This window comes from Danio rerio, chromosome 2 (genome assembly GCF_049306965.1).
Source record: "Danio rerio strain Tuebingen ecotype United States chromosome 2, GRCz12tu, whole genome shotgun sequence".
NCBI lineage: Eukaryota > Metazoa > Chordata > Actinopteri > Cypriniformes > Danionidae > Danio > Danio rerio.
The window spans coordinates 63,322,501-63,340,038 of NC_133177.1; the positions used below are offsets into that span (position 1 = coordinate 63,322,501).

Genomic DNA, 17,538 nt, shown 5'->3' on the forward strand with positions numbered 1-17,538 from the left:
GAAGAAAGGGGATTTAAGAGACTTTGAATGTGGCATGGTTGTTGCTGCCAGACGGGCTGCTCTGAGTATTTCAGAAACTGCTGATCTACTGGGATTTTCACGCACAACCATCTCTAGGCTTTACAGAGAATGCTCCGACACAGAGGAAATATCCAGTGAGCGGCAGTTCTGTGGGCGCAAATGCCTTGTTGATGGTCAGAGGAGAATGGCCAGACTGGTTCCAGCTGATAGAAAGGCAACAGTAACTCAAATAAGCACTCGTTACAACCGAGCTCTGCAGAAGAGCATCTCTGAACACACATCACGGCCAACCTTGAGGCGGATGGGCTACAGCAGCAGAAGAGCACACCGGGTGCCGCTCCTGTCAGCTAAGAACAGGAAACTGAGGCTACAATTCACACAGACTCACCAAAACTGGACAATAGAAGATTGGAGAAACGTTGCTGCTCTGATGAGTCTCCATTTCTGCTGACACATTCGGATGCTCGACTCAGACAACATGAAAGCATGGATCATCCTGCCTTGTATCAGCGGTTCAGGCTGGTGGTGGTGGTGTAATGGTGTGGGGGAGATTTTCTTTGGGTCCATTAGTACCAATTGAGCATCAACGCCACAGCCTACCTGAGTATTGCTGCTGACCATGTCCATCCCTTTATGAGCACAGTGTCTCCATCTTCTGATGGCTACTTCCAGCAGGATAACGCAGCATGTCATAAAGCTCAATCATCTCAGACTGGTTTCTTGAACATGACGATGAGTTCACAGTACTCAAATGGCCTCCACAGTCACCAGAGCTCAATCCAATAGAGCAGCTTTGGGATGTGGTGGAACGGGAGATTGGCATCATGGATGTGCAGCCGACAAATCTGCAGCAACTGTGTGATGCTATCATGGAGCAAAATCTCTGAGGAATATTTCCAGCAGCTTGCTGAATCTAAGACACCAAGGACTAAGGGAGATCTGAAGGTGAAAGGGGTCCGACCCGGTACTAGTAAGGTGTACCTAATAATGTGGCCGGTGAGCATATATAGTCTATATTCACTGAGAACCGCACACACACACATTAGTTGTCAAATGTATGCGCACTCATTTACTCTGAGCACTGCTGCATAATTGGCTTTGATTCAGCCGCACGTGACGTATTGAATTCCCCCTAGTTAGTGTGCACTGACAGCGTCCGGCCTCCATTTCCTGTCTGATAAATGAAGATTAAACAGCCAATCAGGAGGCGGCGTCCGACACCACCCCAGTCATGTGATTACCTGCAGAAACACTTTTCTGACTCGCCTCATTTCCAGGCAAACATCTGAACATCCTGAATCAGAGAGCAGCTTCTAGAGCAGTCCAACACCACAAACCAGTACAATGCAGTAAACACAGGAGTTTACCTTAAAGCAAGCAGAATAATCACCTGTTCACTTTTAAATGATGTCAGTCTGCTAACCCATTGGCAGATCATTCAGCGTGTGTTAAGGATTATCAGTGTCATTCTGACTCATTATTCCTGAAAACAGCACTGCAGGAGATTATAATCTCGTCTAGACAACGCTGCTTTATTCAAGAGTTCAGATATTCAGCCTGGACACTCTCAGTGTTAAAGCATGCGCTTACAGCAGCATCTCACACACACACACACACATACACACACTCAGACGTACTGGCTTGCGCGGTGCGCCGTCGGATCTCGTTGCTGAACGCTCCGATGCCTTTACTGGAGACGGCGGCCAGAGAGAAGCTGTACTCAGTGTTCGCCTGCAGATTCTCCACCACATACGACAGCCGAGGCTCCAGACTCTTCTTCTCCTGTGGGTCAACAACACACACAGACACACACACACACACACACACACACACACACACACACACACAAACACACACAAACACACACACACACACGCACACACACACACACACACACACACACACACACACACACACACACACATACACACACACACACACAGACACACACACACACACACACACACACACACACACACACACACACACACACACACACAGACACACAGACACAGACACAGACACAGACACACACACACACACACACACACACACACACACACACACAGACACACAGACACAGACACAGACACACACACACACACACACACACACACACACACACACACACACAGACACACACAGACACACACACACACACACACACACACACAGATAAATATGTTTGTTTGTGTCTTGTTTTTAGTTCAGGCGTTGTAGACCGGTATAGATTCTGTGGTGTTTTCAGAATGAAGCTGAATAATCTTGTTTTGCTTCAGTATAACTTTACTCCTGTATTATTCTACGCAAGCAGAGCACGTTTGCAGTGTATTATTCTGGCTAGGTATGGGTCGGTGTCAGATTCTGACGGTGTGATCATCTTGGATAATAATATCTGGGTATGGTGCTCACTGCTCTACACAATACTCTTGTTAAATGTCTGGGTAAAACACAAACTTTTCCCGCTTTGAAATCAAAATATTCTATTTTTTGAAAGATTTCTAATATTCTGGAGCAGGAAACATGTCAGGCTGAATAACTCAGATGGGTCATTGCCTTCTGCTGTCGTCATTAGATTAAAAACAGAGATTTCTTTACAATTTAAAACAGCATCTTTGCACATCTCCTCTGCTGGAGACACTGCTTGTCACGGTAGGTGAGGTGAAAAAGGCACGAGGACCCGAGCGGAGAGTGAAGTAGTATTTATTTATAATAAAATAAAATAAAAGGCAAAAATAAACAACCCCGAGTGGGAAAACACTAATAAAACAAACAAACAAACAAACAAACAAACTAGACTGGCCAGGCTGGCAAACTGGAGAACAGGACAAGACTGGCACAGAACAGAAGACATGAGGAGATTATAAGCAGGAGAAAATTAACACAACAGATGAACATAACTAACTAATAATGGGTTAACAAGTGGGGTGGGACTAGACAATATACGGAGAGCACATGACAAAGACAAGACAAGCCATGCGCTCACATAAAACAGGACAAGAACATGCAGCCAATGAGAGAACTCACTGACCGCATGTTCATGACAAGACAAGCACAACACTGACGCACACGACAAAAGCACAAGACCACAATGTAAACACAGAGCCACGTGCTTTGACAACAGATGCAAGACATGAGCACACGATGAATGAAAACACTCACCGTGCGCTCACACACGCAGCGTGCATGCTTCATCCCAGCGCCGACCAAACCCAACTAGACTGAGACGCTGGGAATGAAACACCACGCTGCAGACAGACGAACACAAACACGAGTACAAGAGCGCACGCGCGTCCGAGGCACGCAGAGCCTGCGCGGCCGCATCAAGCGGGAGCGCGCACACCCACGACGGCGCGCGCGCACACAGAGACAGAAACCGGAGCAGACAGAGCTAGTGTCCGGGCTCTGCCACCAAAACGAGAATTTACAAGACCAGAGTGGCAGAACCCTGACACTGCTGTCCTAAAAAACTGACAAATAAATGTAAATAAAGATGGTACACATACGACAGGAACGGCATTACAGAAAATGTTGACGTTTTAAAAGCTTGACTTGTCCAAACCACTGTTTACCTCGAAAACAGTTATGGTCCCCTGCCTAATGCCAGCATTCATCACTCACTCATTCTCCCTCAGCGGATGCCTGATTTATTAGGACTCGTCTTTAAGTGAGTTTCCCCTAAAACAGAGTCAGTAATCTCCCGATGGAGCTGGACAAGTGATCTGCTTTTACAGTAAAACAGGATTATTCCACACACCCCACTGGCAGATTCTCTTCCAGAAGATGCTTCTTGATTTTAATAATACAGCATGTCTGCAGTGTGCTCTGCCAGCATGGACCATACTGCAGAAACGCTTTATTATACAGAGCTTCTGGTGCAAACCTTCTTCAATCAAGAAGCATGTTCTAGACGAGCAAAAAACACCGTCTTCTGTTCTGAAAGAAGAGAGTTTCTCATTAAAACAAGCGCAATGATCAGCCTGATGGAGTCAGCAGCATAGCCCAGTGTTCGCTCTGACATCAGATTATTCTGCTTCCCCCATTGGCAGATTATTCTACTGCTGTTAAGGAGAAACTCTCTTCATTTTGACTCATTAATTCTCAACATCAGACTATAGGTAATGCTCATCTACAAAATGCTTCTTCATTCAGGAATGTTCAGATATTTGTGCTAGAAACAGACAGAAACTCTGAGTCAGCTTTGTGCAGAATGAGACACAGACTCTAGGATATGACATACCTGTCAACACTGGGATGTGTAAATAAGGGATATGCCCACCATAATAAGGGATTCCCCCGACCAGCTCTTTAAAAAAGCCCCAGATGACTAAATCTGCTCATTTGGAGCTGTTTCATTGTAAATACACAGGTAAATGGTCAGTGATGAGTATTATTATTATTATTATTATTATTAATAGCATACTTTAGCTATTTATTTGAACTACCCTGATCCAGTTACTATGAGCATTTATGTGAAGCTGCTTTGACACAATGGACCTTGTAAAAGCGCAACACAAATAAAGCTGAATAGAAAAAATAATAATTTAGCAGCAAATAAATTAAACAGTTCTGCTCATTAAAATGAATATCTATTATAAAGAAACAGAATCTAATGTCATGAGCCGTTTCTTCACTGTGTAACGTACACATTCTGACTAAAAAGCAACGAGTGAATGATTTATTTAGACCTTTTTCATTTGATTAAACTAAATAACAGGCGTCACTTTAAAATGCAGACTCACAGTGTGTTCTCACAGTGAAATGACGACATTCGACTGCTCTCCTAACTGCTTATGACAAAATTAGTTGTGTTTGAAAAAAAAACTCACCAAGATCAACATCTTTAGATATTAATATCATTAATCATGTGTATGTCTGCTTAAACACACTCCCGAAAGCCAGACTTTTGCTCCGCTTCAAATCCCGAGTACTGAATCCGTTTGGGAAACAGCGTGTGTTATCACTTTGGAGCCTGTGAGCTGACAGTCCCGCAGCTCTAACGTTATATGACAGTTTTGAGGATTGCATATGACGGGGAGAAAAGGAAGGGAATCAGGCCGTTTTTATGTTTATTTCGACATGTTTTCCTGCCTAAACAAAGCCAAAGCACAGAACCGACTCGCATTCAAGAGCCAGCGGCGGCCCCTGGTGGCTCGGCGGTATGGGTTGCGTATAGGGAGGCTCGACTATTTAATGTTTATTTGCCACCCTTTAGAGAAAGACTGAAAACACAGGAGAAATACGTGGAAATAGATTTACAGGATCATAGCGGGATACAACTGTAAAATACGGGAGAATCCCGGGAGAAACGGGAGGGTTGGCAGGTATGGGTAATGAAGCGTTTCTGTGGTGTACATTACCACAGCACTGATGATGAGTGTTAGTATGATCAGGATTATTAAGAGAAATGATGATGATGATGATGATGATGATGATGATGATGAGTGTGTGACTGTGAGTGATTCTGACCTCAAAGCTGATCTCCGGAGCTTTATAGATCAGCTGGTAGGCTTTGATGGGCTCTTTGGAGAAGGCCGGTTCCCAGCTCAGCTCCACGCTGGTGTCCGTCACTCTGCCTGCCTGGAACTTCCCTGGCTGACCCGGAACTGCGCACACACAGAGAGAACACACACTTCATCACATACACACACACACACACACCCTCCAAAGATACATCTATTTCACAAACACACACACCCTCCAAACAAACACAACACATGCACTCATGCACATCCCAAACATACACACACACACACACACACACCCTTAACCCCAACACCCTGCAAACATCACGGTCACACACTGCTCCAACAGGGACACCAGCACCAATCCAGAATGCAGGATGATCTGCTGTCACGGCTTTACAATCAGTACATGAGCTCATGATGGAGGTCTACAACAGCAGGTGAGGGGTCAGCCTGAGTTCATGAACATTTCACAGCATTTCCCCAAACTCTGAGAGAGAATCAGACTGATGAAGCAGAACTCAGAAACACAGAGCGAGACCAGGCCACATGCAGCCCAGAGTGATGGAAATGACCCAACAGCACACGAGGGTTAACGGCACACACTCACCTCCGGGTCTGACTTTGACATGTACGGGGTCAGAGAAGGGTCCGTCGCCCACCGCAGTGAAGGCCAGCACCCGAAAGGTGTATGTCTCTGAGGGCAGCAGGCTCTGCACGGTGGTGATGGTGCTGTCCTGCACGTGCTGGATCTGCCAGGCGCTGACGGGCAGCGAGGGCTCCAGGGTGTAGTAGACGCGGTAGCCTTTGATCAGGCCGTTGGGCTCCTCGGGCTCGTCCCAGCGCACCATCACCGCGCTGGAGGAGATGATGCGGGCCTGGATGTTGCGCGGGGGGCTGGCGGGCGCCTGTTCTCCGGTGCGGGCCTCCGTCCGGCTGCTGGGCGGCCCCTGCCCGATGCTGTTCACCGCAGACACCCGCATCTCGTACTCGGTGTTGGGGTACAGCCCGCCGATGCTGTAGCGCGTGGTGGTGATGGACTCCACCGTCTCGAACTTGCTGTCCGGGGATTTGGCGCGGTACTGGATGATGTAGTAGGACACCGGGTCCGGGTTCCCTGAGTCCCAGGTGATGGTGATGCTGGTGGGGGTCGTTTCTGTGACGATGGGGGTCCCCGGAGATCTGGGTAAAGCTGGAGATACACACGAGAGAGAGAGAGAGAGAGAGAGAGAGAGAGAGAGAGAGAGACATTATCAGTTAGTGAAACACACTGCTTCACTACTTAGAGATCGAGTCTGCTTTCAGGTATAAACACAGACTAAACATGACTGGAAAGGCAAAGTGATTCATGGGTAATTTTCATATTAAAACATGAATCATCTTTTAAGCACACGTTTAAAGAAACTCATCAACATTCATTATTATGTTCTATAACATAAAACAACCGGTAAAACTAAACTGTAGGTATTGTAAACTAAACATGTAAGGCATTTTAATAAAGATTTGGTGAGCATTTTCTGATAAATACAGCTTCATTATTGATATCTGCCCCTTGTGGCGTTTGCTTTCCACTACACACGTGAGCCGACAACAGTCCTGCATATGCAAAGTGCTCATGCTGACATGTTACTACTGTAAAACTGATCAAACTAAGGTCAGAAATGTATATGCTGTTTCAATACTTTTGCATAATTCTGTTTAAATTTTAAAATAAAGTTAATTAACTCTTCGATGATTACAGAGGTATTGTGTGATAAAAGCTGTTATATTGTAGACGGGAGAACGTGTTTCTGTGAGATTTTTGTGAAAAGTGTTAAAAATAGATTTTTGATTGATGTTGGAGTGTTTTTTATTCTTTATTGTAAATGGAAAAGGAGCATTTACACTAAAATACACTATTTTTAAAAACATTGTTTAATAAATGTATTTGATGTTTAATTTTGGATGAAGCTAAATGTTTTTGATGAAGGCACCAGCAGGTTTTAAAAACCAAACGTACATTTTAGTTTCGCATGGTACAGATCATACTTTACTCTTTACTTTACTCCTTTACTTTACTCTTTACTTTACTCCTTTACTTTACTCTTTACTTTACTCCTTTACTTTACTCTTTACTTTACTCCTTTACTTTACTCTTTACTTTACTCCTTTACTTTACTCTTTACTTTACTCCTTTACTTTACTCTTTACTTTACTCCTTTACTTTACTCTTTACTTTACTCCTTTACTTTACTCTTTACTTTACTCCTTTACTTTACTCTTTACTTTACTCTTTACTTTACTCCTTTACTTTACTCCTTTACTTTACTCTTTAATTTACTCTTTAATTTACTCTTTAATTTACTCTTTACTTTACTCTTTACTTTACTCCTTTACTTTACTCTTTACTTTACTCCTTTACTTTACTCTTTACTTTACTCTTTACTTTACTCTTTACTTTACTCCTTTACTTTACTCCTTTACTTTACTCCTTTACTTAATTCTTTAATTTACTCTTTACTTTACTCCTTTACTTTACTCCTTTACTTTACTCTTTACTTTACTCCTTTACTTTACTCCTTTACTTAACTCTTTAATTTACTCTTTAATTTACTCTTTACTTTACTCTTTACTTTACTCTTTACTTTACTCCTTTACTTTACTCCTTTACTTTACTCCTTTACTTTACTCTTTACTTTACTCTTTACTTTACTCCTTTACTTTACTCCTTTACTTTACTCCTTTACTTAACTCTTTAATTTACTCTTTACTTTACTCCTTTACTTTACTCTTTACTTTACTCCTTTACTTTACTCCTTTACTTTTACTCCTTTTACTTAACTCTTTAATTTACTCTTTACTTTACTCCTTTACTTTACTCTTTACTTTACTCTTTACTTTACTCTTTACTTTACTCTTTACTTTACTCCTTTACTTTACTCCTTTACTTAACTCTTTAATTTACTCTTTAATTTACTCTTTACTTTACTCTTTACATTACTCTTTACTTTACTCCTTTACTTTACTCCTTTACTTTACTCTTTACTTTACTCCTTTACTTTACTCTTTACTTTACTCTTTACTTTACTCCTTTACTTTACTCCTTTACTTTACTCCTTTACTTAACTCTTTAATTTACTCTTTACTCTACTCCTTTGCTTTACTCCTTTACTTTACTCCTTTACTTTACTCTTTACTTTACTCCTTTACTTTACTCCTTTACTTAACTCTTTAATTTACTCTTTACTTTACTCCTTTACTTTACTCTTTACTTTACTCTTTACTTTACTCTTTACTTTACTCTTTACTTTACTCCTTTACTTTACTCCTTTACTTTACTCTTTAATTTACTCTTTACTTTACTCTTTACTTTACTCTTTACTTTACTCTTTACTTTACTCCTTTACTTTACTCTTTACTTTACTCTTTACTTTACTCCTTTACTTTACTCTTTACTTTACTCTTTACTTTACTCCTTTACTTTACTCTTTACTTTACTCTTTACTTTACTCCTTTACTTTACTCCTTTACTTTACTCTTTACTTTACTCTTTACTTTACTCCTTTACTTTACTCTTTACTTTCCTCTTTACTTTACTCTTTACTTTACTCCTTTACTTTCCTCATTACTTTACTCCTTTACTTTACTCTTTACTTTACTCTTAACTTTACTCTTAACTTTACTCTTAACTTTACTCTTTACTTTACTCTTTACTTTATTCATTACTTTACTCCTTTACTTTACTCTTTACTTTACTCCTCTACTTTACCTCTTTACTTTACTCTTTACTTTACTCTTAACTTTACTCTTAACTTTACTCTTAACTTTACTCTTTACTTTACTCTTTACTTTATTCATTACTTTACTCCTTTACTTTACTCTTTACTTTACTCCTCTACTTTACCTCTTTACTTTACTCTTAATTTTACTCTTAACTTTACTCCTTTACTTTACTCCTTTACTTTACTCTTTACTTTACTCCTCTACTTTACCTCTTTACTTTACTCTTAATTTTACTCTTAACTTTACTCCTTTACTTTACTCCTTTACTTTACTCTTAACTTTACTCTTTAATTTACTCTTTACTCTTTACTTTACTCTTTACTTTATTCATTACTTTACTCCTTTACTTTACTCCTTTACTTTACTCTTTACTTTACTCCTTTACTTAACTCTTTAATTTACTCTTTACTTTACTCCTTTACTTTACTCCTTTACTTTACTCCTTTACTTTACTCTTTACTTTACTCCTTTACTTTACTCCTTTACTTCACTCCTTTACTTAACTCTTTAATTTACTCTTTAATTTACTCTTTACTTTACTCTTTACTTTACTCTTTACTTTACTCCTTTACTTTACTCCTTTACTTTACTCTTTACTTTACTCCTTTACTTTACTCTTTACTTTACTCTTTACTTTACTCCTTTACTTTACTCCTTTACTTAACTCTTTAATTTACTCTTTACTTTACTCCTTTACTTTACTCCTTTACTTTACTCCTTTACTTTACTCTTTACTTTACTCCTTTACTTTACTCCTTTACTTTACTCCTTTACTTAACTCTTTAATTTACTCTTTACTTTACTCCTTTACTTTACTCTTTACTTTACTCTTTACTTTACTCCTTTACTTTACTCCTTTACTTTACTCCTTTACTTAACTCTTTAATTTACTCTTTAATTTACTCTTTACTTTACTCTTTACTTTACTCTTTACTTTACTCCTTTACTTTACTCCTTTACTTTACTCTTTACTTTACTCCTTTACTTTACTCTTTACTTTACTCTTTACTTTACTCCTTTACTTTACTCCTTTACTTAACTCTTTAATTTACTCTTTACTCTACTCCTTTACTTTACTCCTTTACTTTACTCCTTTACTTTACTCTTTACTTTACTCCTTTACTTTACTCCTTTACTTAACTCTTTAATTTACTCTTTACTTTACTCCTTTACTTTACTCTTTACTTTACTCTTTACTTTACTCTTTACTTTACTCCTTTACTTTACTCCTTTACTTTACTCTTTACTTTACTCTTTACTTTACTCCTTTACTTTACTCTTTACTTTACTCCTTTACTTTACTCTTTACTTTACTCTTTACTTTACTCCTTTACTTTACTCCTTTACTTTACTCCTTTACTTTACTCTTTACTTTACTCTTTACTTTACTCTTTACTTTACTCCTTTACTTTACTCTTTACTTTACTCTTTACTTTCCTCTTTACTTTACTCCTTTACTTTCCTCATTACTTTACTCCTTTACTTTACTCTTTACTTTACTCTTAACTTTACTCTTTACTTTACTCTTTACTTTATTCATTACTTTACTCCTTTACTTTACTCTTTACTTTACTCCTCTACTTTACCTCTTTACTTTACTCCTTACTTTACTCTTAACTTTACTCTTTACTTTATTCATTACTTTACTCCTTTACTTTACTCCTTTACTTTACTCTTTACTTTACTCTTTACTTTACTCCTCTACTTTACCTCTTTACTTTACTCTTAATTTTACTCTTAACTTTACTCCTTTACTTTACTCCTTTACTTTACTCTTTACTTTACTCCTCTACTTTACCTCTTTACTTTACTCTTAATTTTACTCTTAACTTTACTCCTTTACTTTACTCCTTTACTTTACTCTTAACTTTACTCTTTAATTTACTCTTTACTCTTTACTTTACTCTTTACTTTATTCATTACTTTACTCCTTTACTTTACTCCTTTACTTTACTCTTTACTTTACTCTTTACTTTACCTCTTTACTTTACCTCTTTACTTTACTCTTAATTTTACTCTTAACTTTACTCCTTTACTTTACTTTTTACTTTACTCCTTTACTTTACTCTTAATTTTACTCTTAACTTTAGTCCTTTACTTTACTCATTACTTTACTCCTTTACTCCTTTACTTTACTCCTTTACTTTACTCATTACTTGACTCCTTTACTTTACTCTTTACTTTACTCTTTACTTTACTCTTTACTTTACTCTTTACTTTACCTCTTTACTTTACTCTTAATTTTACTCTTAACTTTACTCCTTTACTTTACTCTTTACTTTACTCCTTTACTTTACTCTTAACTTTACTCCTTTACTTTACTCATTACTTTACTCCTTTACTCCTTTACTTTACTCCTTTACTCATTACTTGACTCCTTTACTTTACTCCTTTACTTTACTCCTTTACTTTACTCCTTTACTTTACTCCTTTACTTTACTCATTACTTGACTCCTTTACTTTACTCCTTTACTTTACTCTTTACTTTACTCCTTTACTTTACTCTTAACTTTACTCTTTACTTTACTCCTTTACTTTTTACTTTACTCCTTTACTTTACTCTTAACTTTACTCTTTACTTTACTCTTTACTCCTTTACTTTACTCCTTTACTTTACTCTTTTACTTTACTCTTTACTTTACACCTTTACTTTACTCCTTTACTTTACTCTTTACTTTACTCTTAACTTTACTCTTTACTTTACTCTTAACTTTACTCTTTACTTTACTCTTTAATTTACTCTTTACTTTACTCTTAACTTTACTCTTTACTTTACTCTTTAATTTACTCTTTACTCTTTACTTTACTCATTACTTTACTCTTTACTTTATTCATTACTTTACTCCTTTACTTTACTCATTACTTTACTGTTTACTTTACTCTTTACTTTACTCCTTTACTCCTCTACTTTACCTCTTTACTTTACTCTTAACTTTACTCTTAACTTTACTCCTTTACTTTACTCCTCTACTTTACCTCTTTACTTTACTCTTAACTTCACTCTTAACTTTACTCCTTTACTTTACTCTTTACTTTACTCCTTTACTTTACTCTTTACTTTACTCTTTACTTTACTCCTTTACTTTACTCATTACTTTACTCTTTACTTTACTCTTTACTTTACTCTTTACTTTACTCCTTTACTTTGATGGAGTGAGGAAACGGTGGAAACTCTATCCACTGAACACATCCATTAGCCTACATGTTTAATCTCCTTTGTTAAGCTCAAAGATTTGCTTCAAAACTATTTCTAAATTCAGCTCTAAAGGAATAAAGGAGTAATAATAATGAAGTGTGCTCAGAAAACTGAGTTATATCCAAACACACGTCCTGTTCTTATCCACATATGCTGATGCAGACGCCTCCAAAACCCCACAGCTGGACACATCTACACTTGTGTTTATTATAAATCTGCAGATAATCAATAACACTGATCATAATCATCACATTATACAGATGCAGATGCTCATCAATAACCTGAAGAAGCCCCCTGAGGTGAAGAAGGCCTGGAGGCAGTGTGTTTATATTGATGGAGAAAATCCTCATTTCTGGATCATTTTAATCTTTAATTGTTCATCTGTAGAGATGTGTGTGTGTGTGTGTGTTGCTGATCATTATGTGTCTGTTCAGCAGTGTGTGAGTGTTTAAGGCACACAACTAAGAGCACTTTAGAGCACTTTCAGCTGGTCTATAGCACAGTCTATTTCAGCTGCTCAGAATAGTGGCGCTCCAGCAATGCGCCTTAACACACCTCCACCATAGAGCAGCACACACATCAGTCCACAGAGCAGCGCAGATGGAGATACTATTGAAAATGTGGCAGAAAACAGGAAAATAAAGGTGGCGCTGGTCTAAAAACAGCAACAAATCACAGCAAACATGCGTTGTGTCTTGTGCCGGCTGTATGATCGGGCCCTCAGTGTTTTACTCTCAGTGTCACCCCTTCACTGCTCTGCACTGTTACTCAGCATCATGGCAGATCTGTATTCATGCTAATCAAGTATTCTCTGAATGTTCATATGTGCTGATTTTCATTTCCTCTGGTGGTCATTTCTGACCGTGAAGACCACAAGTATGACTGTTTATTAGGCCTGCTCATTCACACTGAAGGCCGAGTTTTAGACTATTCTGATGATTCTGTCGGTATTTAAAATGGAAAAAGCCAACATTATTCAGTCTAACATGAGCCAAGTCTCCCAGAGGGTCCCGATCTGAACCTAGAACTGTCAGTACTGAAGGTGCTGGTGGCCTATAGGTGTGTTATATGCGTGCTGTGACAGGTGAAGATGAAACGCTCGTCCTCTTACACTTGACGATGACTTGTGCCACCGCGTCGATGATGCCCAGGCTGCTCATGGCCACGCAGGTGTAGTTGGCCGACTCCCGAACGCCGTTGAGCTCCAGAACGTTCCTTCCGACTGGCATCTCGTCCTCGGGCGTCAGATCCTCGCTGTTCAGCATCCACTTGACATACGGCATCGGCGAGCCCACGGCCACACAGGTGATGTTCACGCTGCCGCCCGGCATGATCTCGTGGCTGGTGGGAACGATGGTGAAGCGTGGAGGAACACGGCGAACTGCGGAGCACAGAGAGCACACACAGACACACACACGCGTAACAATGGCAGAAGACTGCAGGATACACACACTTTCACATTCACAGGACAAGCTGATAAACACAGCGCCGCCTAGAGGATGACCATGAGGACACCTCTGAATCCCAGATAAAGGTCAGAGCGGTGTCCTGACCAACACTCGAGCAGCTAAACGCACACGCACAACTCCTCTAGTGCGCCGGCCCGAGCCCTCTCCGTCACACACACTAGCCTTACACACACTGCACAACATGCTCCTTACTTACAGCGGTGTGTCCTGTGTCCTGTCCAGATATCTAACAATCCTTCAGTCTTTTCTAGACTAGAAAACACACTCATTCAGAAATCTACATCAGCGCACTTAACTGTGGCGACTGTGGCTTTAAATGCAAATGAGATCCAGAAGAGGGCGGAGCTACAGAAGCCTGTTATTACAGAGGTGCTTGGAGAGAACTTTACTTTTCTGAGGCGGTAACTGGTGAAAACTAGTTTGGGAACCACTGCTCTAATGGCTAACGGACAGACGGCTGCTTCCCAGTCAGGGCTGTTGTTTATGCTAATGAGATGGAGACTAGTGGGCGGGGCTTTGCCCTCTGATGACACGTACAAAGAGAGAACAAACACAGTTCAGTCATGTTGATCATCAGAGGCTGCTGGAGATACTCACACACACACACACACACACACACACACACACACACACACACACACACACACACACACACACACACACTGCTGTTGTGTTTAAAGCCCCTCCAGCACTCATTTGGGCCTAGTAGCTGCTCTTTAAGGAAAATCTCCCTTTAGTTTTGACTGGATGTTGAAAGATAAACAGTATATCTGCTCGTCTATAAACGCTTCTGGATTGTAGGATTGCTGATATTTAGACTAGAAGCGAAACACACACACACACACACACACACACACACACACACACACACACACACACACACTGTAAGAGCTACAGCACATCATCAGTGAGTGAGAGTCCAGCACTGACTCCTCCTGACGCCGGCTGATCAGTACCTGCAGATATCGAGTGTATTGATCAGCGTGTTGGGCAGGAGTGTGTGTGTGTGTGTGTGTTTATGGAGCGTGTCTGCACGGGTCTCTTCATGCCTGATGAAGATAGGGAACACACACATGAACCGACACACTTCTGCAGCTCAGTACACTAACTAGTGCTCACTACAGCCCTGCGCGTGCTAACAGCCCCTGCTAATAGTCTACAGTGCTCTAACTGCTGTATAGTCAGCTGAGCTGCGGGTCAGTTTACCTCTGCTGTGTGTGTGAGAGTGTGTGTGTGTGTGTGTGTGTGCTGGTTTTGGTGCTTTGCGAGGACACATTATTTGCATAATGACATGAGTGTGACCTACATACTACAATATTGAGGCGGCTTATAAGAACATGTCTTGTTATTATCCTTAACAAGGTTTATTCACACTGAAAATTCTCCACAGCTCTTCTGTCAGGATTTAACCGTATCCTGCCTATTGAGAGTCCTCATAAATCACAAAAACCAACCTGTGTGTGCGTTTGTGTGTGTGTGTGTGTGTGTGTGTGGGCGCATCGCTATATTCTAGGACAAATGATGTGGTTCTGCAGCAGAAGCTGAGGCTCCGCAGGGAGAAGCTGCTGGTAGATCTACATCTGACAGAGGAAATAAATAAAGAAATAAGAAAGAAGCAGCGAGAAACGCTGGAGGTTATGCTAATCCAGTCGGCTGAGGTGGAGCGCTGACAGCCCCGCATCCAGACACAGAGATGAAGGAGAGATGGAAAGAGAGATGGAGAGAGGGAGAGAGAGACACAGAGAGAGAGAGAGAGAGAGAGAGAAAGAGAGAGAGAGAGAGAGAGAGAGAGTTGGAGAGAGGTAGAGAGAGAGAATGTGCTAAGAAATACAGCTTTCTGAATTCTTAGAAATCAGCAGGTCAGACTGAAAACATACAGCGAAAAGAGAGAGAGATGGAGAGAGATGGAGAGAGAGGATGAGACAGCCTGAAACTAAGAACCAGAGCAAGCTGAAACAGGAAACTGAAGCCACTGCCAGCCCATATAAGGGCGTTCCCTACTCCTGTGCATGTTTTGAGCAATATGACCCATATGTATTCATACTTTAACAATATTAGTAAATATTATTATAATATTATAATATTATATAATAAATATATATTATATTATATAATAAATATTATTATTACACACATCCAATTCTACAGTAGTGTTCACAGTTTGCCGCTATTTAATGTGTATTTAGCCTCTAAAAATCGTCTAAAGTGTTTAGATGTGGATTGCTGTAGCGAAGTAATGCTGTGTTACTCATAGTCACAAATGAACAAGCAACAGATAACACCTAATATAAGAGTTCACACTCAGCTGATGACTGATTATAAAGCATGTTTGGTATAATAATAATAATAATAATAATAATAAATATAGCTGCAAGCAGCAATTAAGGGGCCAAGCACTATTGGCCAAAAGGTGGCGCTGCTCCAGTAGTTTTTGAGCACTTTCAGGGCATGGGGTTGAAGATGCATGCCATGTTTTGTAATGATATGTGAATGTGTTGGTAAAATATAGCATTTTTGGCCAAAAATCTAAATGGGCGACGCCAAAAATGGCTGACCTGTGGAAATCAGACATGACTCGACTCGACATGCTCTGCCGGATGTAATGAGAACAGTTTTATGAGTTTCGGATGAAAGGTTAAGACGTTATAAACAAAAATGCAAGTTTTTTGTATCTCCAGACAGTGCACCGAAACTCCGCATATAACCTCAGACCCTAGTTGTCATAACACACACCAAGTTTGGTGTGAATCGGTGAATGCGTTACGGAGATATCGCCTCAAGTCCATTTTCACAAGTTCTTCGTTAAATTTGATCACAAGTCAAACGAAAACGGTTGGTCTAATCAACTTAAATTCCATAACGTTTGGTTGGCATGGTCTGTAGATCATGTGACTCAATTTTGGTGAAAATCAAAGAAACGGCCTAGGACGAGTTCGATCAAATAGGTTTTTCAAAAAATTTAAAATAGAGCTGAAAAATTCATGACATCATGGGTGCGTTTGAATGAGCCAACGAATCAGAGGAAAAAATAATTGTGATTGTCGCCCATTCGGTTCAAAAGTTATCATGATAAACATACGTGAACGTTTGGACAAGTGGTGGCGCTAGAGAGTTTGATTTTGAGACTTATTTGGTCTGATTAATGATAATACTGTCCTCTATCATTGTGCAAAATTATACAACTTTCCCGCATACGCCTATATGGGCTGCCATTCAAATCCGGCGGAAGAAACGGAAGAAGAAGAAGAAGAATAGGAACGCTAACGAAAGCAATAGCCTACCCACCTACAGTGCTTGGCCCCTAATAATTCTTTACATTTATATAGTGTTTTTCTGGACACTCAGAGCGCTTTCCACATTGGGGGATCTCCTCGTCCACCACCAGTGTGCAGCATCCATCATATTGCAGCAGACCACACACACACACCAGCTGATTGGTGGAGAGGAGACAGAGGGATGAGGCCAGTTGTGATAAGGGGAGGGTTAGGAGGCCATGATGGACAGAGGCAAACCAGGGTTAAACCCCTTTTTCAAAGGACATCCTGGGATTTTTTTATGACCACAGAGAGTCGGGACCTTGGTTTAACGTCTCAACTGAAAGACGGCGCTCACTGAGCAGTATAGA

The 17,538-nt window shown here is 40.0% G+C and overlaps 1 protein-coding gene across 17 annotated transcripts in view; it reads right to left on the reverse strand.

The window, feature by feature from the left end:
• Nucleotides 1–17,538, reverse strand: part of ptprsb (protein tyrosine phosphatase receptor type Sb) — a 117,080-nt gene that overhangs the window by 39,453 nt on the left and 60,089 nt on the right. For all 17 annotated transcript variants that reach the window (XR_012395544.1, XR_012395543.1, XR_012395535.1 and 14 more), the window contains 4 exons: nt 13,556–13,825; nt 6,097–6,678; nt 5,491–5,627; nt 1,659–1,803 (listed from right to left, as the gene is read on the reverse strand). Coding sequence is in view for 11 of the 17 variants with exons in the window: in XM_073932529.1 (XP_073788630.1) it covers nt 1,659–1,803; nt 5,491–5,627; nt 6,097–6,678; nt 13,556–13,825 (1,134 nt within the window). In the remaining 6 variants the exon portion in view is untranslated. The remainder of the gene's footprint in view (nt 1–1,658; nt 1,804–5,490; nt 5,628–6,096; nt 6,679–13,555; nt 13,826–17,538) is intronic.